Source organism: Scyliorhinus canicula, chromosome 18 (genome assembly GCF_902713615.1).
Source record: "Scyliorhinus canicula chromosome 18, sScyCan1.1, whole genome shotgun sequence".
NCBI lineage: Eukaryota > Metazoa > Chordata > Chondrichthyes > Carcharhiniformes > Scyliorhinidae > Scyliorhinus > Scyliorhinus canicula.
In genome coordinates, this window is record NC_052163.1 from 99,926,798 (window position 1) to 99,952,363 (window position 25,566).

General features: G+C 44.0%; 2 protein-coding genes across 3 annotated transcripts; one reads left to right on the forward strand and one right to left on the reverse strand.

Moving 5' to 3' along the window:
- Positions 1-2,736: 2,736 nt before the first annotated feature.
- LOC119953222 (40S ribosomal protein S28) lies at positions 2,737-11,631 on the reverse strand. Its single transcript, XM_038777250.1, has 4 exons — positions 11,477-11,631; positions 9,853-9,900; positions 9,026-9,151; positions 2,737-2,835 (listed from the first exon to the last, which is right to left on the reverse strand). Exons 1-3 carry the CDS (start codon positions 11,513-11,515, stop codon positions 9,029-9,031), a joined length of 210 nt encoding a protein of 69 aa, XP_038633178.1. The 5' UTR covers positions 11,516-11,631; the 3' UTR covers positions 2,737-2,835; positions 9,026-9,028.
- Positions 11,632-11,851: 220 nt separating this feature from the next.
- On the forward strand, positions 11,852-25,162 carry ndufa7 (NADH:ubiquinone oxidoreductase subunit A7). 2 transcript variants are annotated; one of them, XM_038777247.1, is made up of 4 exons: positions 11,852-11,961; positions 13,567-13,616; positions 23,004-23,153; positions 24,848-25,162. In XM_038777247.1, the coding sequence occupies exons 1-4, from the start codon at positions 11,911-11,913 to the stop codon at positions 24,942-24,944; spliced, it is 348 nt and encodes a 115-aa protein (XP_038633175.1). In that variant the 5' UTR covers positions 11,852-11,910; the 3' UTR covers positions 24,945-25,162. The 2 variants fall into 2 exon arrangements, with proteins under 2 accessions (XP_038633175.1, XP_038633176.1); XM_038777248.1 differs by having other exon boundaries at positions 24,851-25,162.
- Positions 25,163-25,566: the final 404 nt, after the last annotated feature.

Consider the following 25,566-nt stretch of genomic DNA (forward strand, 5'->3'; position numbering starts at 1 on the left):
GCCCGGCGGAGGTTACAGGTGGAGTTTGGGCTGTTGACCACAGGGAAAACAGTTGAGGAAGGCAAGGGGGGCAATCTAGGAGTACAGGGAAAAGGCAAGCAGCATGTTGGCGCACCAGCTCAGGAAAAGAGGGGGGGCCAGGGAGCTAGGTAAAGAGTAGAGACGGTATAACTGTCCTGGACCCAGCAGGGGTGAACGAGGTGTTTCAGAGCTTTTATAGTAAATTATATGAATCGGAACCCCCGACTGGGGTGGAGGGAATGAAGCAATTTCTGGATCAGTTGAGGTTCCCAAGGGTGGAGGACGACCTGGGAGCCCCAGTTGAGATTGAGGAAATAATCAAGGGGCTGGAGAGCATGCAGTCGGGTAAGGCCCCGGGGCCTGACGGCTACTTGGTGGAATTCTACAAGAAGTTTTCAGAGATATTGAGCCCACTGCTGGTGAGGTCGTTTAACGAAGCAAGAGAAGGGAGTCCTCTCCCCAACATTGTCGCAGGCCTCGATTTCACTGATCCCGAAACGGGAGAAGGATCCGGAGCAATGCGAGTCATGCAGGCTGATTTCTCAACTAAATGTGGATGCCAAACTGCTGGCTAAGATACTGGCCACAAGGATAGAAGACTGTCTCGGGGGTGATAGGGGAAGACCAGATGGGATTTGTTAAGGGTAGGCAACTCAAGGCCAATGTTCGAAGGCTTCTAAATGTTATTGTGATGCCCTCAGGAGGTGGTGGTAGTGATGGATGCGGAGAAGGCTTTTGATCGGGTGGAGTGGAATTACCTGTAGGAGGCGCTGGGAAGGTTTGGGTTTGGCGAGGGCTTTATTGAACAGGTGTGGTTGCTCTATCAGGCACCAGTAACGAGCGTGCGTACGAACCGGCTGAGGTCGGGGTATTTTGAACTGCACGGAGGGACGCGGCAACTCTCCCCGTTACTGTTTGCGCTGGCCATTGGCCTCTAGGAACTGGAAAGGGCTGGTTCGGGGGGCGGAGTGGAGCACCGGGTCTCGCTCTGCGCAGATGACCTGCTCTTGTACATTTTGGACTTGTTGGGAGGGGATGGGGGAAGTAGGCAATTTTTCAGGGTATAACTTTAACATGGGGAAGAGAGATGTTTGCGATCCAGACAAGAGACTGGGAGAGCTGCCGCTTAGAATGGTAGGGAAGAGCTTTCAATATCTGGGAATCCACATGGCCCGGAAATTGGAGGTACCACACAAGTTTAAACCTATCCTGGTTGGTAGAACAAATGGAAGGGGACTTCAAGAGATGGGACATGCTCCCACTATCACTGGCGGGGAGGGTAGACCATGAAAATGACAGTCCTCCCCAGATTTCGGTTTGCCTTTCAGTGCCTCCCCATCTTCATCCCCAAGGCCTTTTTGAAGCGGGTGAATAAGATTATTTTGGGCTTTGTGTGGGCGAGTGAAACCCCACGAGTGAAGAAAGTGTTGCTGGAGCAGTCGGGGGGGGGGGGGGGGGGGGGTTGGCACTGCCAAATGTCTGCAATTACTACTGGCAGCTAATATAGCTATGATTAGGAAGTTGGTAGCAGGGGAGGGGGCAGCATGGGAGCAGATGGAGGCGGGGTCATGTAAAAACACCAGTTTGGGAGCACTGATAACGGCACCTCTGCCGTTCTCACTGGTCCGATACTTCACAAGTCCAGTGGTAGTGGCGGCTGAGGGCAATGGAGGAGATAAGAGTGGAGGGAGCATTGATTTGGACCCAGATTTATAACCACATTTGTACTGGGTAGGCTAAAAGGCAGGCTCCGGAGTTAGCAGAAATTGGAAAGATGGGGGATCTATTTATGGACAGGAGTTTTCCCAGCTTGAAAGCTTTGGAGGATAAATTTAAATTGTCAGCAGGGAATGGTTTTAGAATTTGCAGGTGTGAAACTTCCTGAGAAAACAGGTGCCGGCCTTTCCTCTGCTGCCGCCACAGGGGATACACGATTGAGTCGTTTCCAGTACCTGGGTGGGAGAGGGGGAAGGTATCAGATATTTACCAGGAGCTTTCGGAGGCGGAGGAAACTCCAGTGGAAGAGCTTAAGGGCATGTGCAAGGACGAACTAGGAGGAGAGTCTATGGGCGAATGCTCTAAGTAGGGTTAATACCACCTCATCATGTGCGAGGTGCACAGGAAACACAGCAAATCATGTCGACATGTTTTGGGCATGCCAGAAGCTTAGAGGGTTTTGGCAGGATTTTGCTAAGGCAATGTCCACGGTACTAAAAACATGGGTGTTGCAGAGTCTTGAGTAGCGATCTTTGGTGTGTTGGAAGATCCGGGAGTTCTGGGGGGCAAAAGAGGTCGACGTCTTGGCCTCCCTGGTAGCCTGGAGAAGGATCTTGTTAATGCAGAGGGACTCAAAGCCCCTCGACCTGGGTTATTGACAGGGCTGGATTTTGCAGCCTCGAGAAAATAAAGTTTGCCTTAAGAGGGTCAATGTTAGGGTTCTCCCGGAGTTGGTAGCCGTTCGTAGATTTTCTCAGGGAAAATTAAAATGTCTGCATATGCAGTATTCCAAAGGGGGGTGGGGGGAATTGTTGTATGGTTGAGGTGCGTGAAGGTTGGGCTGGGTGGGGAAATTTTTATTTTACCATGTAGATGTCATTGTTTACATTATTATAAACATTTTCAAATACCAAAATAAAATATTATTAAAAAAACAAGTTTCCTCCAACAAGTAGAAATTTCAATGAGTTAAAGAAAAAATTAGGCTCAGACTCCACATTAATTATTAATGTTTATTGTCCCATTTTGTCAATAAAGTAAAAATGTCCATAACCAATTGTTTTGATAGCGGCTTCAACTTGCGATAGTTTTGTCGATCTACAAAACAAAATTGAAAAAGTTAAAGATGGAGGATGATGTCACAAAATAACAGGCACCAGAGTTCTAGGACAGGGGTAGAATTGAAAAACAAAAAGGTATGTTAACTTTGATTAGGCCACACTTGAATATTGCAGTTTGGTCTCCACATTAAGTGTAAAAGATAACTAACTAGAAGGTAGGAAAATGAAGAGCAAATAACTTTCAACAAAGACTGAACATAGCTTAGCATCCTTCTCTCTAGAAGAGAAGAATGAGGGGTGACAGAAGGGCTTGATAAGCAGAGATTGCAGATTCTAACATAGTCGGGGGGGGGGGGGGGGGGGGGGGGGGAGAGGAAGAAAGAGTTTGGAACTAGAGGTTTTAAATACAAGTCGACACTAACAAATCCAATGGTAAATTCAGGTGAAAGGTCCATTAGAATGTGCAATTTATCACCACAAGGATAGGCTAAGAGGCCCATCGTGTCTGCACCGGCACTTGGAAAGAACACCCTACCCAAGCCCATACCTCCACCCTATCCCCATAACCCAGTAACCCCACCTAACACTAAGGACAATTTTGGACACTAAGGGCAATTTAGCATGGCCAATCCACCTAAACTGCACATCTTTGGACTGTGGGAGGAAACCGGAGCACCCGGAAGAAACCCACGCACACACAGGGAGAATGGGCAGACTCCGAGACAGTGACCCAAGCCGGGAATTCAACCTGGGACCCTAGAGCTGTGAAGCAATTGTGCTATCCACAATGCTACTGTGCTGCCCTATATATAATTTGAGTAAAAATTCTTTACTTTATTTATTCAGCTTCACAATTGTTAAAAATCATATTTCCTACATGTCAGAATGGCAACTTGGCTGCATGTACCTCTTGTCTGAAATCGAAAGCTGTGTTCAAGTATAACAAGCCGTGTTCGTAAACCAGCTTCCAATCAGATGCAGCACTGAGGGGTATACAGTGGGGAAGAATTCTAAACTTGAGAGTGCAAATTGAGGTCAGTTTGCTAGAAGGCTCTTGGATCACTGGATGCAGTATTTGAAAACCAAGGTGCCACAACAACCAGAAACATCTAACAAGTGCAAGTAAACAGAACCCAAGAATTGACAGTTTTACTTTTAAGACTTGGAGTTTATCACAGCAAGAGTTTAATAATATGCCCTAATTTTGCAGGATGTATGAAAAACAAACATAGGAATCAAAGTTTATAAAGAATTAGCAATCAAAGGGAATATGTTAAAAGAACTATTCAGGAAACCGAAATCTCAGGAATCATTAACTTTACTATCTCTCCCCTCAGCAATGAGATGAACTGTAGAAGTCAGCAAGCGCACCACTAGGATTCTGGACTCAAATGTAGGAGAATGTCCTTTTAAATTACTCAAGGTGTAATGCATATCATAGAGTCCCCTCTAGTGCAGGAGGCCACCATTTGGCCCATCGAGTCTACACTGACCCTCCCAAAGAGCACTCCACGCAGCCCCATTCCCCTGCCCCAACTACATACCCCTGGACACCAAGGGGCAATTTAGCAATCCACCTAATCTGCACATCTTTGCTCTGTGGGAGGAAACCCATACAGACACCGGGGGGGGGGGGGGGGGGGGGGGGGGGAGCTCTAGTCACCCAAGGGCAGGCTCAAACTCGGGTTCCAGGTGTTGAGGCAGCAGTGCAAACCACTGTGCCATCATATGGAATGTATTATTCTTGGTATCCTGTGTCAAGAGTCATGTACCATTTAAACTGTACTTATAGCAGGTTAGGTGGGGCTATGTAGATGGGTCGAGGAATGGGCCTAAGTAGGGCGCTCCTTCAGAGGATCAGTGATGGCTCGATGAGCCAAATGGCCTCCTTCCATGATAACCACTCCATAATCATCCAAATTCCAGGGCTTATAAACCTAGTTAGTTCAATTGCACCTTCTAGCTTAGCCTGGGTGTCCAGATGTCATTCCAGTAATCTACACCCCAAGATCTAAAATTCCTCCCTAAAGTGTGCTGCCCAGAACTACACAGTACCTCGAGACAGGATCTAACCAAGGCTTTGTATAGTATGCCATCAAATCCCATGTATTCCATTCCTCTACCTAGGAAGGTCAGCACGCCATTAGCCTTTGATGTTCTCTACCTGTTCATGGAATTTTAATGCTGTGTATCACGAGCCACAGGTCTCTTCGGACTTCCACCGCTTTTAGCATTTCACTATTTACAAAACACCCTTCTCTAGCCCTTTCGAGTTCACGTACTCACATTTGCCTACACTGAAAGGCACTCCGTTCTGTAGTTATATTCAACTTGAAACATTCACTTTCTCTCTCCACAGGTCCTGCAAGACCGGAGTATTTCCAGTATTTTTTCAGATTTCCATCAGCCACAGTATTTTGCTTTTACAGAAATCCATTCACCGGATCTGCCCATTTACTTAAACTACACATATATTTTTGATTTTACGCTTCCATCAACAATGCTTCTTGTGTGAAATCAGAAAGTTTGTATATGTGGCTTTCTATCTCCCATCCAAGTTCTGAATAAAGGATCAAGGTCCCAAACAGAGGCTTGCAGGGCACCACTAGTCACATCCTGCCAACTGAGTGTATTTTCCCACTATCCCGGTCTCTTTTCCTAACAAACTCAATCATTTGTCTTCTGCTTCAATTTTATTTAATAGTCTCTTGAGGGCTTCATCAAAGTCTCTATAACACCTGTAGACATTCCCTGTCTATTACTTCAGTAACCTCTTCAAAAAATTCAATTTGTTTCAGATTTTCACTTCTGTAAATAATACTGGGTCTCTCCAATCAGCTGAAAATTTCAGGATGATTAGTTACTCTTATCCTTCAGCAGTTACACCACGTTTCCCCTCTGTACCCTTCCTGAAGATCCAATACACAAATAATAATCTTTATTGTCCCAAGTAGGCTTACATTAATATTGCAATGAGGTTACCGTGAAAAGCCCCCAGTCGCCACATTCCGGCGTTTGTTCAGGTATACAGAGGGAGAATTCAGAATGTCCAAATTAACTAACAGCACGATATTCAGGACTTGTGGGAGGAAACCCATGCAGAAACAGGGAGAAGGTGCAGACAGTGACTCAAGCGGGAATCGAACCTGGCGCTGTGAAGCAACACTGCTAACCACTGCACCACCGAGCCTCAAGCAAATAAATCCCCAAGATAATTAATTTGCATTATTTTTCATATTTACAACCTCTGGTTGTTCCAAAATATTTTGCAGGGATGGATGCCACGGTGGTTAGCACTGCTGCCTCACAGCAGCAGGGACCCAGATTTGATTCCAACCTTGGATGACTCTCCATTTGGAGTTTGCACATTCTTCACATGTCTGCGTGGGTTTGTTCCAGGTCCTCTCGTTTTCTCCCACAACCGCACCTGAGTAGTGCTCTTTCAGAGGCTCAGTGTAGACCCGATGGGCCAAATGGCCTCCAGCTGCACTTAGCGATTCTATGAAATGTAGCTGATATTTTGCAGTCTATTCGCACACAGAGAACCTCACAAACTAAGTTAAATTTCTCCACTGAAAACAGGACACCAGCTCTTCATCCAAACACACTGGCTTTGTGTGTTTTAAAAAGAATACAGCACCTTCCAAGCATGGCTCAAGTGGTTGAGGTTTGAACCCACAGAAGTCTAGGCTTAGAAATGTGCCACCATGAATTACCTCTGGCACACAATCCTCTATCCTGGTAGCCAGGATCTTCGCCAGCAATTTAGCGTCTACGTTAAGGAGCGAGATAGGCCTATATGATCCGCACTGCAAGGGGTCCTTATCCCGTTTTAGGATCAAAGAGATCAGTGCCCGCGACATCGTCGGGGGCAAAGCCCCCCCCTCCCACGCCTCATTGAAAGTTCGCACCAGCAGGGGACCCACCAGGTCCGCATATTTTTTGTAAAATTCTGCCGGGAACCCATCCGGCCCCGGGGCCTTACCTGACTGCATTTGCCCGATCCCCCGACTAGCTCCTCCAACTCTATCGGCGTCCCCAGCTCCTCTACCAGCCTCTTGAACCCTTGGGAAACATAGCCTGTTCATGAAGCTCTCCATCCCCTCTCTCCCCCTCGGAGGTTCCGACCGGTACAATCCCTCGTAAAAGTCCCTAAAGACCCCGTTTACTTCTGTCCCCTTCTGCACTACATTTCCACCCCCATCCTTCACTCCCCCAATTTCCCTAGCCGCATCTCGCCTACGGAGCTGATGCGCCAACATTCTGCTCGCCTTCTCTCCATACTCATATACTGCGCCCTCCTCCACTGTGTCTCCGCCTTTCTGGTGGTCAAAAAGTCAAAATTGGCTTGCAACCTGCGCCGTTCTCCCAGCAACCCTTCCTCCGGTGCCTCCGCATATCTCCTGTCCACCTCCAGAAGCTCTCCCACCAGTCTCTCCCTCCTTTCCCTGTGGGTCTGGATGGAGATCAGCTCCCCCCGGATCACTGCTTTCAGAGCCTCCCAGACCATCCCCACCTGGACCTCCCCCGTATCATTGGTATCCAGATACCCCTCAATGCTTCTCCGAACCCTCTTACACACCTCCTCCTCCGCCAGCATTCCCACATCCAGGCGCCAAAGCGGGCCCTGGTCCCGCGCCTCTCCCATCTCCAGATCAACCCAGTGCGGGGCATGGTCCGAAATCGCTATGGCCGAGTACTCGGCATCCTGCACCCTCGGAATCAATCCCCTGCTCAGGACAAAAAAGTCTATCCGGGAATAAACCCTATGGACGAGAGAGAAAAAGGAATACTCCCGTGCTCTCAGTCTCCCAAACCTCCAGGGATCCACCCCTCCCATCTGGTCCATGGATCCCCTCAGCACTTTGGCCGCCGCCGGTCTCCTACCCGTCCTTGAACTGGACCGGTCCAGTGTGGGATCCAGCACTGTGTTAAAATCTCCCCCCATGATCAGGCCCCCTGCCTCCAGGTCCGGGATGCGGCCCAGCAATCGCCTCATGAAGCCAGCATCATCCCAATTCGGGGCATTTACGTTCACCAGCACCACCTTCTCTCCCTGCAGCCTACTCCTCACCATGATATATCTGCCCTCCTTGTCCGACACCACCTCAGCCGCCTCAAACGCCACCCTCTTCCCCACTAGAATCACCACTCCCCGGTTCTTCGCGTCCAATCCTGAATGATAAACCTGCCCCACCCACCCCTTCCTCAGACGGACCTGGTCCGCCACCTTCAGGTGGGTCTCCTGGAGCATAGCCACGTCCGCCTTCAACCCCCTTAGATGGGAGAACACCCTGGTTCGCTTAACCGGCCCGTTCAGCCCCCTCTCTCTCCCCCCCCCCCCCCCCCCAAACAAGAAAACGTAACCATAAATTAAAATTAAATAAATCAAATTTAAATAAAATAAGCAAACATAATCAACGTTCCCCCCCCCCCCCCCCCCCCCCGGGTTGCTGCTGCTACTGTCCCAGTATCCTATCGTTGAGCCAGAAAGTAGAGGAAAGGTTGCCACCGTTTAAAGAACCCTTGCACCGATCCTCTCGGGGCGAATTTGACCTTCTCAAGCTTAATGAAGCCCGCCATGTCATTGATCCAGGTCTCCACGCTTGGGGGCCTCGCGTCCTTCCATTGTAGATGAATTGTGGGTGTTATGGGGCTGTTAGTTGCATATTACTGCTTGTTGCTATACTTGTTGTTATATTTTTATATTTTCTGTAAAAAAATTCCAATAAAAATTATTTTTTAAAAAAAGAAGAGAAATGTGCCACCATCAAACTAAGCTGACACTTGGTTGGAACGGTTTTTATTCCCGGCTTGGATCACTGTCTGTGTGGAGTCTGCATGTTCACCACCTAACCATGAACACTTGCTTTTAAATTGTGCAAGTTTCACACTAGTATTGCCAGTTTCCAAAGTGCACACTTGATTGCTGCAGACAATTAAAGTCTCAGTTAAAAGGTAATCCCACACCCAGTCTTAGAAATCCCAGCAGTTCATGATCTGAATTTCAAGAATCAGAAGCATTAATACTGGATGCTGAATAATGAAGTAGCTAAAAGATCCGCTCCAGAACACACCATCAAGAGAGGACCATCTTGTCGCCCAGGAAGGGTTGGGAATTAATTGCAGACACTATCATAACTTAACCTTCCAAACTTCATTTTATAACAGTGAAATAACCCAGAGACGGCTGTAGTAATCACCTTCATTAAAATGCAGATAATTACCTGTCATCGTAATCTTCTTGCTTCTCGCTCAGATTCCAAAAGTGTGAGCACATCTCCCTCACGAACTGGCCCTTTCACATTCCGAATGATGGAGCGGTTGCTGTCATCCATAAATTCTACACGGACCTACAGGCAAATCGAACTGTATTATAACTCATTTCTGGCTTAAATTTTCACTCCTGTGGTTGTTTTCAACAATGAATGGTACAGCACAGAGCAAGGTTCCAGCCTTTAGGGGTGCGCAGTGGTTAGCACTGCTACCTAACTTGTTGAGGACCCAACTTCAATCGCAGTCCACGTGGAGTTTGCACATTCGTGTCTGCATGGGTCTCACCCCCACAACCCAAATACGATGTGCAGGGTAGGTGGATTAGCCATGCTAAAGAGCCCCTTAATTGGAAAAAAAAAATTGGGTACTTTAAGCACAGATTAACAGGGGTATAATAGAGAAACAAATGTGCATTTATCTGGGGTTGGAATAGAATCAGTTCAGAGTTTGGAGAGTGCGTCATCCTGTCGAATTCAGAAGAAACTCAGGGTAATCACAACTTGAGCAACCCAACAAAAACCAATAACCCAATCATGAAAACTAAAAGCACCTCCTAACCCTTTACGAACAAAAGCCACAGCAGACATGTTCACTACACACACTGGTCAGGTTCATGACCCTCACGAACGGTCTAATTTGACTCAGGCATTTTCCAAGGTGGCGGTGTATGCGAGCAGAGAGCACCGACTTGATGGATACAAAGTTTTTTTTCAATACACTACTTTCACATTCCAATTTCATAAGATCCATTTGACTAATTAGAATACAAACTCCTTACCTGAGTGCACTGTCCCTGCGAACCAGTCCTTCCAAGAACTTTGGTAACCTAAAACCAAAACAATTAATTTAAGAATGCAATTTGCAGCCAGCTGTGCACGTCATTTGGACAATCAACAGGTTCAGTACAAGGCAATCCCTTTAGAAGCGGTGATGCTGATTGGCTGTTACGGGGAAGATTTGCATTTGACAGTCAGTGCTTCCAGAAAGTGGTTTGCGGAGCAGCTGTTAAACCCCAAACATTACAGTATTTGCCTCCCTCCCGCCTCATCTTGGTCCTTTGGGTAGCACAGTAGCTAGCACTGTTGCTTCACAGCATCAGGGCCCTGGGTTCGATTCCTGGCTCGGGTCGTTGTCTGTGCGGAGTCTGCACGTTCTCTGTAGGTGTCTGCGTGGGTTTCCTCCAGGTGCTCCAGTTTCTTCCCACAGGGCCTGAAAGACGTGTTTGTTAAGTGAATTGGGCATTCTGAATTCTTCCCTCTGTGTAGCCAACAGGTGTCGGAGTGTGGTGACTTGAAAATGTTCACAGCAACTTCATTGCAGTGTTTCTGTAAGCCTACCCGCGACACTAATAAAGATTATTAGATGCACATTAGTATATATAAGGAACCTGTTGCTGCCCAACTGTATCTTTTGTATAACAGTCCATAATAAGCATTTTCAATGAATTTAATGGAAACAATTTCATCTGTTTAAAAACAATCCAGCCTCAACTTTAGTAAACCCTTCTTCACTCCATCAACAATAGTGGATAAAACTATATTCATTGTAAACCCGCTCAAATCCCCTTTCAAATTGTTCAATACCTCAATTTCAAGGTTTGTTTCAAACGTGTTGGACTTTAACCTGGTGTTGTAAGACTACTCAAATCACTTGGCCATGACCCACTCCCATGATATTTTATACAACAAACACCATTGTTGATTATTCTATAAGTAATAAAGGAGGATATACAACTTCAGCCTACTGGTCCTGACAATGCAGCCCTTGAAGTCTAGGAAATGTATTAAATAGTTCCCAATTTCTGGTTTACGTATAGAATTTTATTAGCCTCGAGTTCTTGTAGACTGTGTTTAGAACTATTGCTTCATTTATGGATCCCAATAATATCATGGCATTTGCAGTTTCAAACATATACTTCAAAATGTCGGTTTAAAATATATATGCAGCAGTTTCCATGAAGATGCTGTAACTAGTGTCTTTTTTATTGCTTAACGAGGGGGATTACTCGAATAAAATAAATTCATAGCTACCGCCAGACACTTTGGAGCCAATCGTTCAGGGGCTGCAGTGGCCCCGGGGCCGACCCTGGGACTGTTCCGCTCAAAATGGCGCAGTTGGGAACTGAACACGGACCAGGCCCAACATGAGGGAGGGCAGTGACCCAAAGCCCGGGAGCGGGAGCCACAGACCGGGGGCTCGGAGACGGCACCGGGAGTCCTCAGCTGCCTCCCATGAGGCCGGGCCGACAGGCGGCCCTGCTCTCCACAGCCCGGGGCCTAGTGCTCCGGCTGTGGCCCGTTTGGACGGGCGGTGCAGACTGTCCGAGGCTCGGCCCGCGGAAATTGCAATGAGCCTGCGGGGCGGCCTGAAACGCTGTCTCCCCCAGCCCTAACCTCTCTTACCCGGGCCAGTTTGACGGTCTGAGTCCGCGGACCCTCCATGATGGCGGCGGTGGAAAAGGAGCGCGTGGGCCTCGCGCCCCCTATTTATAGACAACCCCAGACCCGCCCATTGAACCCGGGGTGAGGGGAGAATAATCCCCCCCGTCAATATTTTATATTTGAACAAAAGTGGCCGAGCCCGCAGTTAAATTCCGCTTAGACCCAAAACTAAATATTTAAAATAAAAAAAAAATCGGCCGTTTTCCCAGAATTCCCGCGACCACCTCTGCTCAATAACAAGTGAATTTATTATTTTTTTTAAAAATCTAATTTACTATCAGTTTACCGGACTTTAGAAACAGTAAATAAAATCCCCACCCGATCGCTAAAACAATAAAATTTAATAGTTTTATTTGTGCCCATCGTGCTCCGCGCGTCCGCCCTTCACAACAAAGATGGCGTCGGCGACCAAGATCATTCAGCGGCTGCGGAACTGGTTAGCTGGGGTGAGTGAGTATGTCAAACACACCAATGAGCACTGGATAGCAACCGGGAGACAGGGTCACGGTGGATGTTCATGTGAAATATCCAAGGCGGTGATGGCATCAATATAAAACACCAGCTCTTGGTGTCAATGTGTCCACAATGTATGTTTACACGAAATACTGGCTGTTGGGCTACATAGAACATAGAACATAGAACATAGAACATAGAACAGTACAGTACAGTACAGCACAGAACAGGCCCTTCGGCCCTCGAGCCCTCGATGTTGTGCCGAGCAATGATCACCCTTCTCAAGCCAACGTATCCACCCTATACCCGTAACCCAACAAACCCCCCCCCCCCCCCCCCTTACTTTTTAGGACACTACGGGCAATTTTAGCATAGCCAATCCACCTAACCCGCACATCTTTGGACTGTGGGAGGAAACCGGAGCACCCGGAGGAAACCCACGCACACACTGGGAGGACGTGCAGACTCCGCACAGACAGTGATCCAGCCGGGAACCGAACCTGGGACCCTGGAGCTGTGAAGCATTTATGCTAACCACCATGCTACCGTGCTGCCCATCTTGGTGTAATCGGCAAATTTACCTGTTATACATTTGGTCCTTTCATCCAAATCATTAATGTGGATGGTAAATAGTTGGGGTGCCAGCAGAACTAATTTACAGCAGAATTACTGTGTTTTATCTTTTTTCAAATAATGAGACTAAAACTGCATGTAGTCGTACAGATATGTTGTCAGCAAGGCCCTGTACAGCTGCAGTAAGACTTCCCTACTTTTATATTCCATTCCTCTTACAATAAATGTCAACGCTCCATTCCTCTCCCTAATCACTTGAGTACTAAATTTTTGTGAATCACGTACCAGGACACCCAGATCTCTCTCAACCCTGGGTTCTGCAATTTCTTTCTTTTAAATAGTATACTGTCTTTCTATTCCTCCTGCCAAAGTGAACACCTTCACAATTTCCCACATTGTATTCCATCTGCCAAATTTTTTGCCCACGCACTTAACCTGTCAATAACCCAGTTTATTGTCCTCCCATCTTGGTGTAATCAGCAAATTTACCTGTTATACATTTGGTCCTTTCATCCAAATCATTAATGTGGATGGTAAATATTTGGGGCGCCAGCAGAACTAACTTGCAGCAGAATTACTGTGTTTTAGTGGAACTTTTTTAACAGGAAGGTGGCCTCAAACAGGTTGCCAACCATGGCTAATTGAATAGCTCAAGAAGCTGGGGTTTTGCGATCCACTAATAATCTCTAAATTTATGCAAGGATGGCTAGCTCTGGTACTTTAGCATTGCGGCCTGTGGAATCCTACACAGCACAAGTCAGCAATTTTAGATGGGAGTAAACAATTGAGGGAGAAGGTACATTGACCATTGTGTGTTAGATTATTGAGACCACATTCCAGCTGAATATTAAGTTCTCAAGCCTTTTGAATATGCACGTCAGGATTCATACAGCTGCTGTTCCTTATTTCCTGCTTGGGCTTTCTGGATCTGAGTTCATAGTCACTTGGAACTTTGATATACATATTGACCAATCTGGCCTTATTGCAAATAGTCTTGCAGTTGACTCTTCTTTTCTTTCCTGCAGAGAAATCTCCAAACTAAGTTGCAGCTTCGATACACTGAACTAGCTCCCAGGTAATGGACAAAATAAATTGAGCTGTAATGATTCAAACCTAACTTTCTGGTAATTATAGTTACTTGTACTTGACCTGAGCATGCAAATGGGGAGTTTTATTTTGTATTTTGTGCTGTATTTGATATGGGGCTATTTAATTTGACCAAAATAAAAGCAAATTAATGCGGATTCTGGAATCTGAAATGAAAGAGAAAATGCTGGAAAATCTCCGGTCTGGCAGCATCTGTAGGGAAAGAAAAGAGCTAATGTTTCGAGTCCAATGACTTTTTGTCAAAGCTCAAAACATTAGCTCTTTTCTTTCCCTACAGATGCTGCCAGACCTGCTGAGATTTTCCAGCATTTTCTCTTTCGTATTTAATCTGACCATTTTGTGTGCCATGTTATCTAGCTTTGTACATTGTCCCATCGATCACTGCCAGCAAATGGAGAGAGATCTTCATTCTGCCTATAATATTGGCCATACCTGATTTAGAAATGGGCGACCATCAGCATTTCACAGTGTCGCTTATCATTATTCCTAGTTTGGGGAGGTGGTGGTACTGTGGTAATGTCACTGGACAATAATGCAGAGACCCCAAGTTAATGCCCTGGGAACATTGGATCAAATTCCGCTTAGGCAGTTGATGGAATTTAAATTCAATTAATAAGTCTGGAATTACCATTTAGTCTCAGTAATGGTGACGAGGAAATCATTGTTGTAATCTGCTTCACTGTAATCTGATTCACTAATATCCTATCGGGAAATAAATCTGCTGTCTCGACATGTGACTCCAACACAGCAAGGTGGTTGACTCTTAATGCCCTCTGAAATGTCCTAGCAAACAACTTGGTTGTGTTAAACTGCCACAGAGCCTTTTAAAAATGGAATGAAACCGGGCGGATCACCAGTCATCGACCTCTGCACCGGAAGCTTAAATGGCAAACTCAGACCTGTCGACTCTGCAAAGTCGCCCGTGCTAACATCTGAGCCCTTGTGCCAAAATTGGGAGAACCTTCCCACCGAGTAGTCAAGCAGCAGTCTGACATAGTCATAGTCACAGAATTGTACCTTAAGACAATGTTCCAGAAACCATCACCGTCACCCCAGTTCCACTGCAGGACAGACCCACCAGAGTGGTTTACAGTCAGGAGGAAATTGCTCTGGGAATCTTTAACATTAAGTCTGGACTTCATGAAGTCTCATGGCTTCTGATCAAATGTGAACTTACTGCCCCCTTCACCTGACGATTCAATGTTGAACAACAATTGGAATAAACACTGAGGGTGGCAAGGACACAGCATGAACTCTGGGTGGGAAGCTTCAATGTCCATTGCCAAGTGTAGCTGTGTAGCACCACAAGTGGCCGAGCCCTAAAAAACAAATTGCCCAGAACATCAATGCAAAAGACAAGGCTGAAGCATTTGCAACGCCTTTTAACTGGAATTGCCTGTGGATGATCGATCTTTGCCTCTGGCTAAGGACCCTGGCATCATAGGGTCTGTGACAGATGGTGAGGGAACAAACAAGAGGGGGGGAAAGCTACTTGACCTCCCAAATCTACCTGTTGTTACAGATGCTCCATGATGATAAATTTAGGTGCACTGCACAGTTCTTGCAATCTTCACATTGAAAATACTGTTATGGACCAGGGTTTAGAGAACCCTGTATCATGGATTTCACCTGACCCACAACTTTAAATAGATTGTGGTATGGGGAGCACACGGCCCACTCTACAGGTGTGGTACAGCTGAAATGGAAAGGTATTTTTTAAAGCAAAACAATGTTTATTCTATGAACTCAAGTTAACCTTTTTAAAACATAGTGAACATCTTAGCAACCATTAATTCAAATACAACCCTAAGTAATTCTTATGCTGTCCTTTTAACATCCAGCAGACTTTAAAAAAAAACCTTTCAGCAGAAGCACATTAGGTTTCCGTTCTCTATTGAGAACATTGATAATTCTGAATTCACCGAATGATCAAGAGATAGTCTTTCCATGGCAGAGAGAACAGCAGTACACCTGCTTCGTCTGGCTTCAGCTCCAACACTGAAAACAAAACTAAAACACGCCCTGCAGCAAACAGCCTAAAACAAAAAGTAAAAAGCTGACAGCCCAGCTCCACCCACACTCTGACATCACTGATAAACACCCATTTCTTAAAGGTACATTTCCTAAACACCCATTTCTTTAAGGTACTGTCACATGACACCTCCCCGCAAGACAAAATAAATAAACCATCAATTTCAAGATGGTTTTATTTTTCACCTTTTCACTATCCTTTAAGAAATGCACACAGTAAATATACTTTTTCATTTCAAAAAACAACACCCGCAAACAGGTATAACAATAGTCTATTTCCTTTTCATTCTTCTTCCTCCAACTGAAATCCTTCTCGATTGACAGTCTCATTGAACAAGAAGGTCTCTGCACGATCCATCTATTTCTCTACGTCTCGGCATTTCTCTTTAAAATCAGATACTTTACTTCAATCTGATCACAGAGTCCCTTGCAATTCTCCAATACATGAGCATTGGTTATCACAGCTTTTAGGCAGTCAAATGCCTGTTGAAACTCCGCTGTCCATTGACATTTTCGACGTTTCTTCAGCAAGTCCATCAGTGGAGCAATTATGCTACAAAACATTTGCACAAATGTTCGATCCAAATCCACTTGTGCTAAGAAATCGCATTATGTCCCTTCGTCTTGGGGGTATTGAAAACTCCTCATTAACTGTTGGTTTGACATCCCGTGTGACCATTCGACCCTGTCCGAGTGTATGGCTGAAGAAAGCGACTTGGGCGTTTTCAAATTCACTTTTGGCTACGTTTATCACCTCCTCCTGAAGTTGATTGAATAACTCCATCAGATGTTTTAAATGTTCTTTCCATGTCTGGCTGAAAATTACCAGATCGTCGATGTATACTGCACAATTGGGTAATCCGGAAACAACTTTGTTAGTTAACCGTTGAAATGTGGCTGGGTTGTTTTTCATGCCAACTGGCATAACTTTGAATTGGTATATACCATCGAGAATCACAAAAGCTGAAATCTCCTTCACCTTTTCGGATAAAGGTACATGCCAGGAACCTTTAATGCCAGGAAATAAAAGATGACTGTCCCACTTTCTCAATGTAATCCTCCAAACATGGGATAGGATAAGAGTCCGTTCTTGTAACTGCATTAATCTTTCCATAGCCCACAGACAACCGTTGGGTACCGTCTGGTTTAGGTACCATCACTATGGGTGAGCTCCATTGGCTGCAACCCACTTCAATTTGCCATTTTTAAGCATACTCAATCTCTTTGTTAACCTGTGCCAATTTTAAAGGGTTAAGTCTACATGGATATTGTTTGATTGGAATAGCATTTCCCACATCTATAACATTTATAGCTATTGTAGTACTTCCCAATTTATCTCCACAAACTTGCCCATGTAATATCAATAACTCTTTCAGGTCAATTCGTTTTTCTTCTGGAAGATAACTTAACAATTCATCCCAATTTTTAAGAACATCCTCATTTTCCAATTAAATTTGAGGTTTGTCAATTTCACAGTCATCTGGATTTGGTTCATCACTTTGAGTCAGAATCATTAAAACCTCCTCCCTTTTCTCTCCTTCCCTTTCAAAGTACCTTTTAAGCATATTCACATGACGCACTCAGTGACTTTTCCTTCTATCCAGCGTTTTTACCACATAATTCACATCACTTAATTTTCTTTCAATCTGATAAGGTTCAAAAACCTAGCTTTTAAAGGTTCACCTACCAGTGGTAACAATACTAAAGCTTTATCTCCACTTGCAAAGCTACGAACTTTGGATTTCTTGTCCGCTACCCGTTTCATTACATTTTGTGCAACTTTTAAATGTTGTCTTGCCAATTCACCGGCTCTATTTAATCGTTCCCTAAAATTTGACATGTAATTCAATAATGTAATTTCCGACTTCACATTGGCCAATTTTTCCTTAATCAACTTAAGTGGTCCTCTTGCCTCATCACCAAAAATTAGTTCAAAAGGACTGAATTTGGTTGACTCATTTGGTGCATCCCTAATTGCAAACCGTACGAATGGAATTCCTTTATCCCAATCCTTTGGATAATCTTGACAAGAAGCCCTCAACATTGTCTTTAATGTGTGCTGCCACCTTTCTAACGCTCCCTGCGATTCTGGATGGTACGTAGTTGATTTAAATTGTTTTATTCCTAAGCTATCCATAACTTCTTTGAATAACCTCGAGGTAAAATTTGATCCTTGATCCGATTGTATTTCTGTGGGTAGTCCATATCCAGTAAATAATTTAAGTAATTCCTCCACAATCTTTTTAACTGTAATATTACATACTAGAATGGCCTCTGGAAACCTAGCAGACATATCCATTATAGTCAATAGATATTGATTCCCATTTTTTGTTTTAGGAAGCGGTCCTACGCAATCAATTAGGACCCTTGTAAAAGGTTTCTCAAATGCTGGAATGGGTATCAAGGGTGCTGGTTTTATCACTGCTTGAGGTTTCCCTATCACTTGACATGTGTGACATGATTGACAAAATTTAACTACATCTTTATGTAGTCCAGGCCAATAAAATTGTTTTTGTATTTTAGCTTGAGTTTTCCTTATTCCCAAATGACCACCTACTGGTACCTCGTGTGCAACTAGCAACACCTCCTTTCTCCTTGATGAACTTCTGCCCACTTTTCATCCGCCTGCTTATATAAAGGTCTCCATTTTGTCATCAAGACATTCCTTTTACGGTAATAACACTCTGGTATACACTCAGATTCCTCTTCCGTGTATGCTTTCTGATACGTCCGTTTTATTTCTACATCTTTCTGTTGTAACTCTACTAATTTTCCTGAACTAAAAATATCCGCCTCATCCTCAACCTGTTCTTGTTCCATTTCAACCATCTGATCAAAATCATTTCTGATAATTGCACTTGAACTTCATCTTCACTCTCTGATTTCTCCTTTTGTCTTAACCTGTGACTTTGTGACCTTGTTACTACACAATCCGGAAAAATCCCAGAATATTCGTTCTTCAACACTTCAGTTGTCTGATTTTCCACTGGCTTTCCTTTACCACTTTAACAAACCCCGCTTTCTTATCCTGTTTTGCCACATCAGCCTTTCCAGTGCATTTCTTCAACCACCAACACTGTGACTTTACATGGCCTAGTTTATTACAGTGAAAATAAACCTCTTCCACCCTCCTGGATTTCTTTTTTAATCTGAGGTACTCTCTCCTTATTATCTTCCATCAGATCACCTTTACCACGAGTATTTCTCATGTCCCCTCACAAGCTGAAACTTATGTCGGAAACCTAACTTTAATTTATGAACTAATTCATAATCATCTGCCATTTCTGCTGCTAACCTTGCAGTTTTAACCCTCTGCTCTTCCACATGACTTCTCACTACATCAGGAATTTAATTTTTAAACTTCTCCAAAAGCATAATTTCTCATGAGAGCTTCATGCGTTTGGTCTATTTTCAAAGCCCTTCTCCGCCTATCAAAATTACTCTTGAGCCTTTCAAACTCCATGTATGTTTGACCAAATTCTTTCTTTAAATTTCTAAACCTTTGTCTGTAGGCTTCAAGCACTAGTTCATGTGCATTTAAGATGGATTTTTCACCTCGTACGTCCCAGATACCTCCTCCGGTAGTGATGCAAACACTTCACTAGCCCTACCTATCAGCTTTGTTTGAATCAGTAATAACCACATGTCCTGTGACCATTTCATTTGTTTAGCTACCTTCTCAAATTAAATGAAAAAGGCTTCCACCTCCTTCTCATCAAACCTTGGCAATGCTTGGACATATTTAAATGGATCCCCACCAAGCCTTCGACCATGACGCTCTTTCTCACAATCCTCATCACTATCCGCCAGCTGTACGTTTCCCTTTACGTCTTCCAATTTTAACTGACTTATGTTTCATAGCCATTTTCTGAAGTTCAAATTCTCTCTTTATCTTTTTTCCCTGATCTATATCTCCCTTTCTCTTTCTTTTTTGGGCTAATCTTTCTTTCCTCCTTTCTTCTCACCGTTTCTTTTTCCTCTCTTTCTTCTTCCTCTCTATCTTTTTCTCTTTCTTTTGCCGCTCTCTCTTTCTTATTCCTCTCTTTCGTTATCAAGCTGCTTTAATTCTTTCTCATGTTCCATTTGTTTAATTTGTAACTGAATTTTTGCCATTTCCAATGAGTCAAACGGTATCTCGGGCAACTTTAAATGCCTAGCCACCGCCATAATTACCTCATCTTTTCGCATTTTGTCAGGTAATGTTAACTGCAATGTTTTTGCCAAATCTAACAGTCTGCTTTTAGTCTCTGTCTGTAAGGTACTGCATGTGACCGTCTCCACCCCCAGAAATTTCTGAGCCTCTGAAAGAGCCATTGTCCACAACACACTCCCTATTTAAACTAGAATACCACTCGCTGTCTTTAAGTTCACTAAGCCAATCCAATAGATAGACTTTTATCCAGGATGAGCCCCAATTTGTTATGGGCCTGGGTTAGAGAACCCCAAAGTGTATCATGGAGTTCATCTGACCCACAACCTTTACTAGATTGTGGTATGGGAAGCACACGGCCCACTCTATAGGTGTGGTACAGCTGAAATGGAAAGGTATTTTTTAAAGCAAAACAATGTTTATTCTATGAACTCAAGTTAACCTTTTTAAAACGTTACAGTGAACATCTTAGCAACCATTAATTCAAATACAACCCCCCAAAGAATATAACACTAAGTAATTCTTAAGCTGCCCTTTTAACATCCAGAAGACTTTAATAAAAAAACATTTCAGCAGAAGCACATTAGGTTTACATTCACTACTGAGAATATTTATAATTCTGACTTCACCAAAGATATTGTCTTTTCATGGCAGAGAGAACAGCAGTACACCTGCTTTTTCTGGCTTCAGCTCCAACACGGAAAACGAAACGAAAACACACCTGCAGCAAACAACCTAAAATGAAAGTAAAAAGCTGACAGACAGCCCAGCTCCACCCACACTCTGACATCATTGAAAAAAACACCCATTTCTTAAAGGTACATTTCTTAAACACCAATTTCTTAAAGGTACTCTCACATGACAATACTCTCCATTGTGCTGTGTGGCACCACCATTGAGCTAAATGGGCTAGATTTTGAATGGATCTAGCAACTCAAAACTGAGCATCCATGAAGCTGTGTAGGTCATCAGCAATAAAATTGGTGCTAGGCCACAATCTGTAACTTCATGGTCTGGCATATCTCCCCCATTCTGCCATTACCACAAAGCCAGGGAATCAAACGTTGTTAAATTAAAAGTGCAGGAGGAGATGCCAAGTGCAGCAACAGTCATGCACAAAGTGAGCTGTTAAGTTGGTAAAGCTATAACACGGGACTATTTGTGAATGGTGGTGAGCAATTAAACCAATAACCGGAGGAAGAGGCTCCATCAATATCCCCATTCTCAATGATGGGGGAGCCCAGCACATCAATGCAAAAGACAAGGCTGAAGCATTTGCAACCCCTTTCAACTGCAATTGCCTGTGGATGATCTATCTTTGCCTCTGGCTGAGGACCGTGGCATCATAGAATTTACAATGCAGAAGGAGGCCATTTGGCCCATCGAGTCTGCACCGGCCCGTGGGAAAAAAAAGTCCAGTCTTCAGTCATGATATCAAGAATTGGTACCAGATGCTGCAAGGATATGTGCTCTGACAGCATTGTGGCAATAATACTGAACCTGTGTTCTAGAACTAGCTGTGATCCTGATCAAGCTGTTCCAGTACGGCTACAATATCGGCATTACCCGGCAATGTGGAAATTGCCCAGGTGTGTCCTGTCCACAAAAAGCAAGATCAATCCAACCTGACCAATTATCGTACCATCTCTTTACACTCAATCATCAGCAAAGTGGTATCAATTGGCACTTACTCAGCAATAACCTCCTCACTGACACTCAGTTTGGATTTCACCAGGGTCACTCAGCTCCTGACCTCATTACAGACTTGATGCAACATCCAAACAACATGGGTGTGGTTAGCGAAAGTCAATAATCTCCGTTCTAGGACATCACTGCAGGAATCCCTCGGGGTCATGTCCTAACCCAACCATCTTTGACTGTTTCATGAATTTATAAATTACCTTCCTTCAAAAGGTCAAAAGTGGGTTTATTCACTGATGATTGCACAAGGTTCAGCCATTCACGACGACTCCGATACTGAAGCAGTCCATGTCCATATACAGCAAGACCTGCACAATATTCGGGCTTTGACTGAGAAGTGGCAAATCTTATTCATGCTACATCAGTTCCAGGAAATGTCCATATTCAACATGAGAGAATCCAACTATGTCCCCTGACATTCAATGACCGGAATCCCACACATCAACATCCTGGGGGTAACCATTGATGATAAATTCAACTGTACCAACCACACAAATATTGTGGTTACAAGAGCAGGTCAGCGGTTGGGAATTCTGCTAAGAATAACTCATCCTGACTCCCCAAAGTCTGTCAACCATCTACAAGGCACAAGTCGGGAGCGTGGTGGAATACTCTCCACTTCCCTGGATGAGCACAGCTCCAACAACACTCAATAAGTTTGACACAGTCTGCTTGATTTGGCACCTCAGCCACCACCTTAAATTCACTGATGCACAGTGGCAGCAGTGTGTACCATCTACAAGATGCTCTGCAATAACTCACCAAGACTCCTTCGTCAGAACCTTCCAACCCAACAACCTCTATCACATAGAAGGACAAGGGCAGCAGATGCATGGGAACACCACCACTTCCAAGCTACACACCATCCTGACTTGCTATATCTTCTGTAGTTGGGTTAAAATCCTGGAATTCCCTCCCAAACAACACTGCATGTATACCTACACAGCATGGCCTGCAGCGGTTCAAGGAGGTGGTTCACCACCACCTCTGGTGTAATTAGGGATCTGCAATAAATGTTGGCCGCGCCAACGACATGAAAGACTAAAAAGAACAGTGCATCTATGCTGTACCTCTTTGGATGCCAGTATATCGTCCCTGATGTTCAGTGATCAAATGAGATTTTGTAGATTAATTTTGAATTATTTAAGAACATACTAAATCATATTTACATCATTTTATCCATAGCTGTTTTTTTCCCTGAAGGCTATGGAGCAGCAATTGGATAATAAACCAACCCTTGGTAAATGGGGACAGAGGAAAGGAGGTCAATCCACCTTATTTTTGAGAAACCATTCCCTATTTTCAAGATAGCAAGTGATGTGCTGTTGTTTAATCTACAGGGACTTCTGTTTGAATTCCCTCCTCCTGTGAATGTATATTGGGTGTTCATGGTGTAGCCTTTCATAGGATATTGTGTTCATTTTTAAGTGCCCCATTTTTGTGAAGATGGAACTTTGGAATACTCTGTTTCAGAACCCAGCCTCCACCAAACCTCCCTGTTGGCCCCAGCCATAAATTTGCGGATAACTACTACTGTCTACGAGATGGTCGTCGCGAATCAATTCCACCTACTGTCATCTGGTCATCGCAGAAAGTGCTAGCAGCAGGAACACAGACAGCCAGGTTAGTAAGCAGAAAACACGCTTGGAACATAACCTAAAATTGGGAGCGAGGTTAGAAATGTCAGTAGTGTTAGAACATGGGAACACAATTATACCATTCTGATGCTCAAGCCTTTTGCCAGTTAGTTAATGAATAATCTGCATCTAAACGTATACCTGTTGTACTCATTTGACTTCATACCTTGCCATTCAAAAATCTATTCAGTTCAATCTGAAATCTGAGGCAAGCCAGCATCCTCCGATTTTTGGGGAGTGAATATCCGAATGGAAAAAGTGTTTTCCTTGTTTCACCCCTAAAGAGCCTAGCCCTAATTTTAAGATTATAACCCAGTGGAGGCAAGTTTTCTGCACTTTATCCCCAATTATATGCAAGCTCCGAATACAGAAGAGATTTACACAACCTTTAACAATTTAACCCTTTCAGCTTGGTATTCTGGTGAATCTGCACTTTACCCTCTTGAATGCTGATTTATCCTCCTTGAGGTTCAGTGCTCAAAAACCTGAGCACAGTACTCCACTTGGGTTCTGACCAATGTTTTGCACAATTGTATGAACATTTCTTTTGTATTGCAGCCCGTTCAAATAAAGACCAACATTTCAACAGTAACCTTTCTGATTAATTTTGTGTACCAGTTTTTTAATGATCTGTGCATATGGATACACAAGTCATTGCCCTTCCACAGCGCCTAGTTTCTCGTCATTTAGAAAATATCCCCCCCCCCCCCCCCCCCCCCCCCCCCGGATTCAAAGTAGATAATCTCACACTTGTACTTCATCTGCAAAAAAATTTTAAAACTCATGTAGTCTGTGTCCCTTTAACTTCCTGCTCCAAACCAGAAGGCTTGCTGTGCCTCCTCGCTCTGTGTCATTTTCAAACTTATGCCATTATGGCCTAGATCTTCTGATGGCAACAACTGCAAATGTTGAGATGTAATCAGCCCCTCTGTGCACATAAACGCTTGTACATACGCATGGTGCAATTAGCTCCTCTCTCCTCACCTTTTGGTCTCGTTGCCAGTGCCTGCAACCCAGAGTCACTAACCCAAATGCGCTATGGATACTGTACCACAGACCGACAGGAACAGAAATATAATCAAGTTTGAAGCTGCTACTCCTCTTCCCAGTGCAGCCACATGATCTCTCTCTCCTGCATTTAGTCAGTCACTGAATTACACTTTCCCCGCATGTGCCAAGTTGGTGCATAAATAGCCCGTGTTCGCTCAGCACTTGCTGGTAAATGTGATTGTTAAATTTAAAGAGTGTGGTATTTTGGAAACATGGGAAAGTATGGATAAATAAAACAATTTTTATTATTGCTTTATAATGTCCTGTCACTGTTTTATGTCTCAGGCGCTTATTAATATCTGGCCCTCATACCTGTGGTGAGGGATTCTAAAATCATTCCATAATGCCAAAAGTGCCTTTGTCCCAAACTTTCCGGATTAGAGAGGCTACAGTATATACTCTAGTATTAGTGCAGTCTTGCATACATGTAAACAGCTTGTATTTTTTTCTTGTCCACATAGACAGCACAGTCAATTTTGAATGATTTAGAAATCAGTCTTGGGAGTTTATGCAAAGTGACACAGATGGGAATTGGGAAGCTTGTAATTTATTGCCCGTGTCATACAATACCCCATCAACTGAATTGCTTCAAACTCCACCAGTCAGCTGAAGTCCCTCTCTTTGTTCCAGCAGCCAAGACACTGAAGCTACTGGTCACGTTAAGAAACCAGTCCAGCCTGGACAACCAGTCAAGTTTAAACTTTCTACGGATCAGCCATACCTGTGACCTGGAAGAAAGCTGGATGGGATTATTTTGAACTCTGACCCTTATACGTGTTGTGTTATCTATGGCAAGGAGTTTGGGTGACTGACTAAATAAATAACTCCTGGATTTGCAGCATTGGATAGCCAGTTGAACACATGGAGCTTCTGTTGCTTTTGTGGAATTTAAGAGCTCCTCTTCTAATGTAAACCGACTCAGTAAACATCCATGTTAATAAGCAACATGATGTTTTGTGCACGTTTTTTGAAAGGTATCTTTTCTTCATCAGCATCTAGGAGCCAAAGGTCCATGAATTCTAATTACTCAATTTTTTTTTTTATAACCTTTTAAAGGTGGCGGGATAGTTTTGCCAGCTTTATACCTGCAATGTTAACCTGCTTTTCTTTCATACAACAGAAGCATTGGGATCTGTAATTTTCAACATTTTCAGTTTTCCCGCTAAGTATTCTGATGTTATTACCAGCTATTCCATCTTGAAATTCACTGGACACTTTGTACCCGCAGGCACTCACTTCAGGATATTCTAGTTAAGTTGTCATCTTTTTTAAAATAAGTTTTTGAAGTCTGTCAGGAGCAACTCCTGGATCCACAAAACGAAAGGGACCTTTCACAATCAAAAGGAAAA

Coding starts and splice junctions, on each gene's coding strand:
- LOC119953222 (XM_038777250.1), bottom strand. CDS start 11,515: ATGGAGGGTCCGCGGACTCAGACCGTCAAACTGGCCCGG. Junction 9,901..11,476: donor AGACCGTCAAACTGGCCCGG/GTAAGAGAGGTT, acceptor TTTTGGTTTTAG/GTTACCAAAGTTCTTGGAAG. Junction 9,152..9,852: donor CGCAGGGACAGTGCACTCAG/GTAAGGAGTTTG, acceptor ATTTGCCTGTAG/GTCCGTGTAGAATTTATGGA.
- ndufa7 (XM_038777247.1), top strand. CDS start 11,911: ATGGCGTCGGCGACCAAGATCATTCAGCGGCTGCGGAACTGGTTAGCT. Junction 13,617..23,003: donor TACACTGAACTAGCTCCCAG/GTAATGGACAAA, acceptor ACTCTGTTTCAG/AACCCAGCCTCCACCAAACC. Junction 23,154..24,847: donor GCAGGAACACAGACAGCCAG/GTTAGTAAGCAG, acceptor TCTTTGTTCCAG/CAGCCAAGACACTGAAGCTA.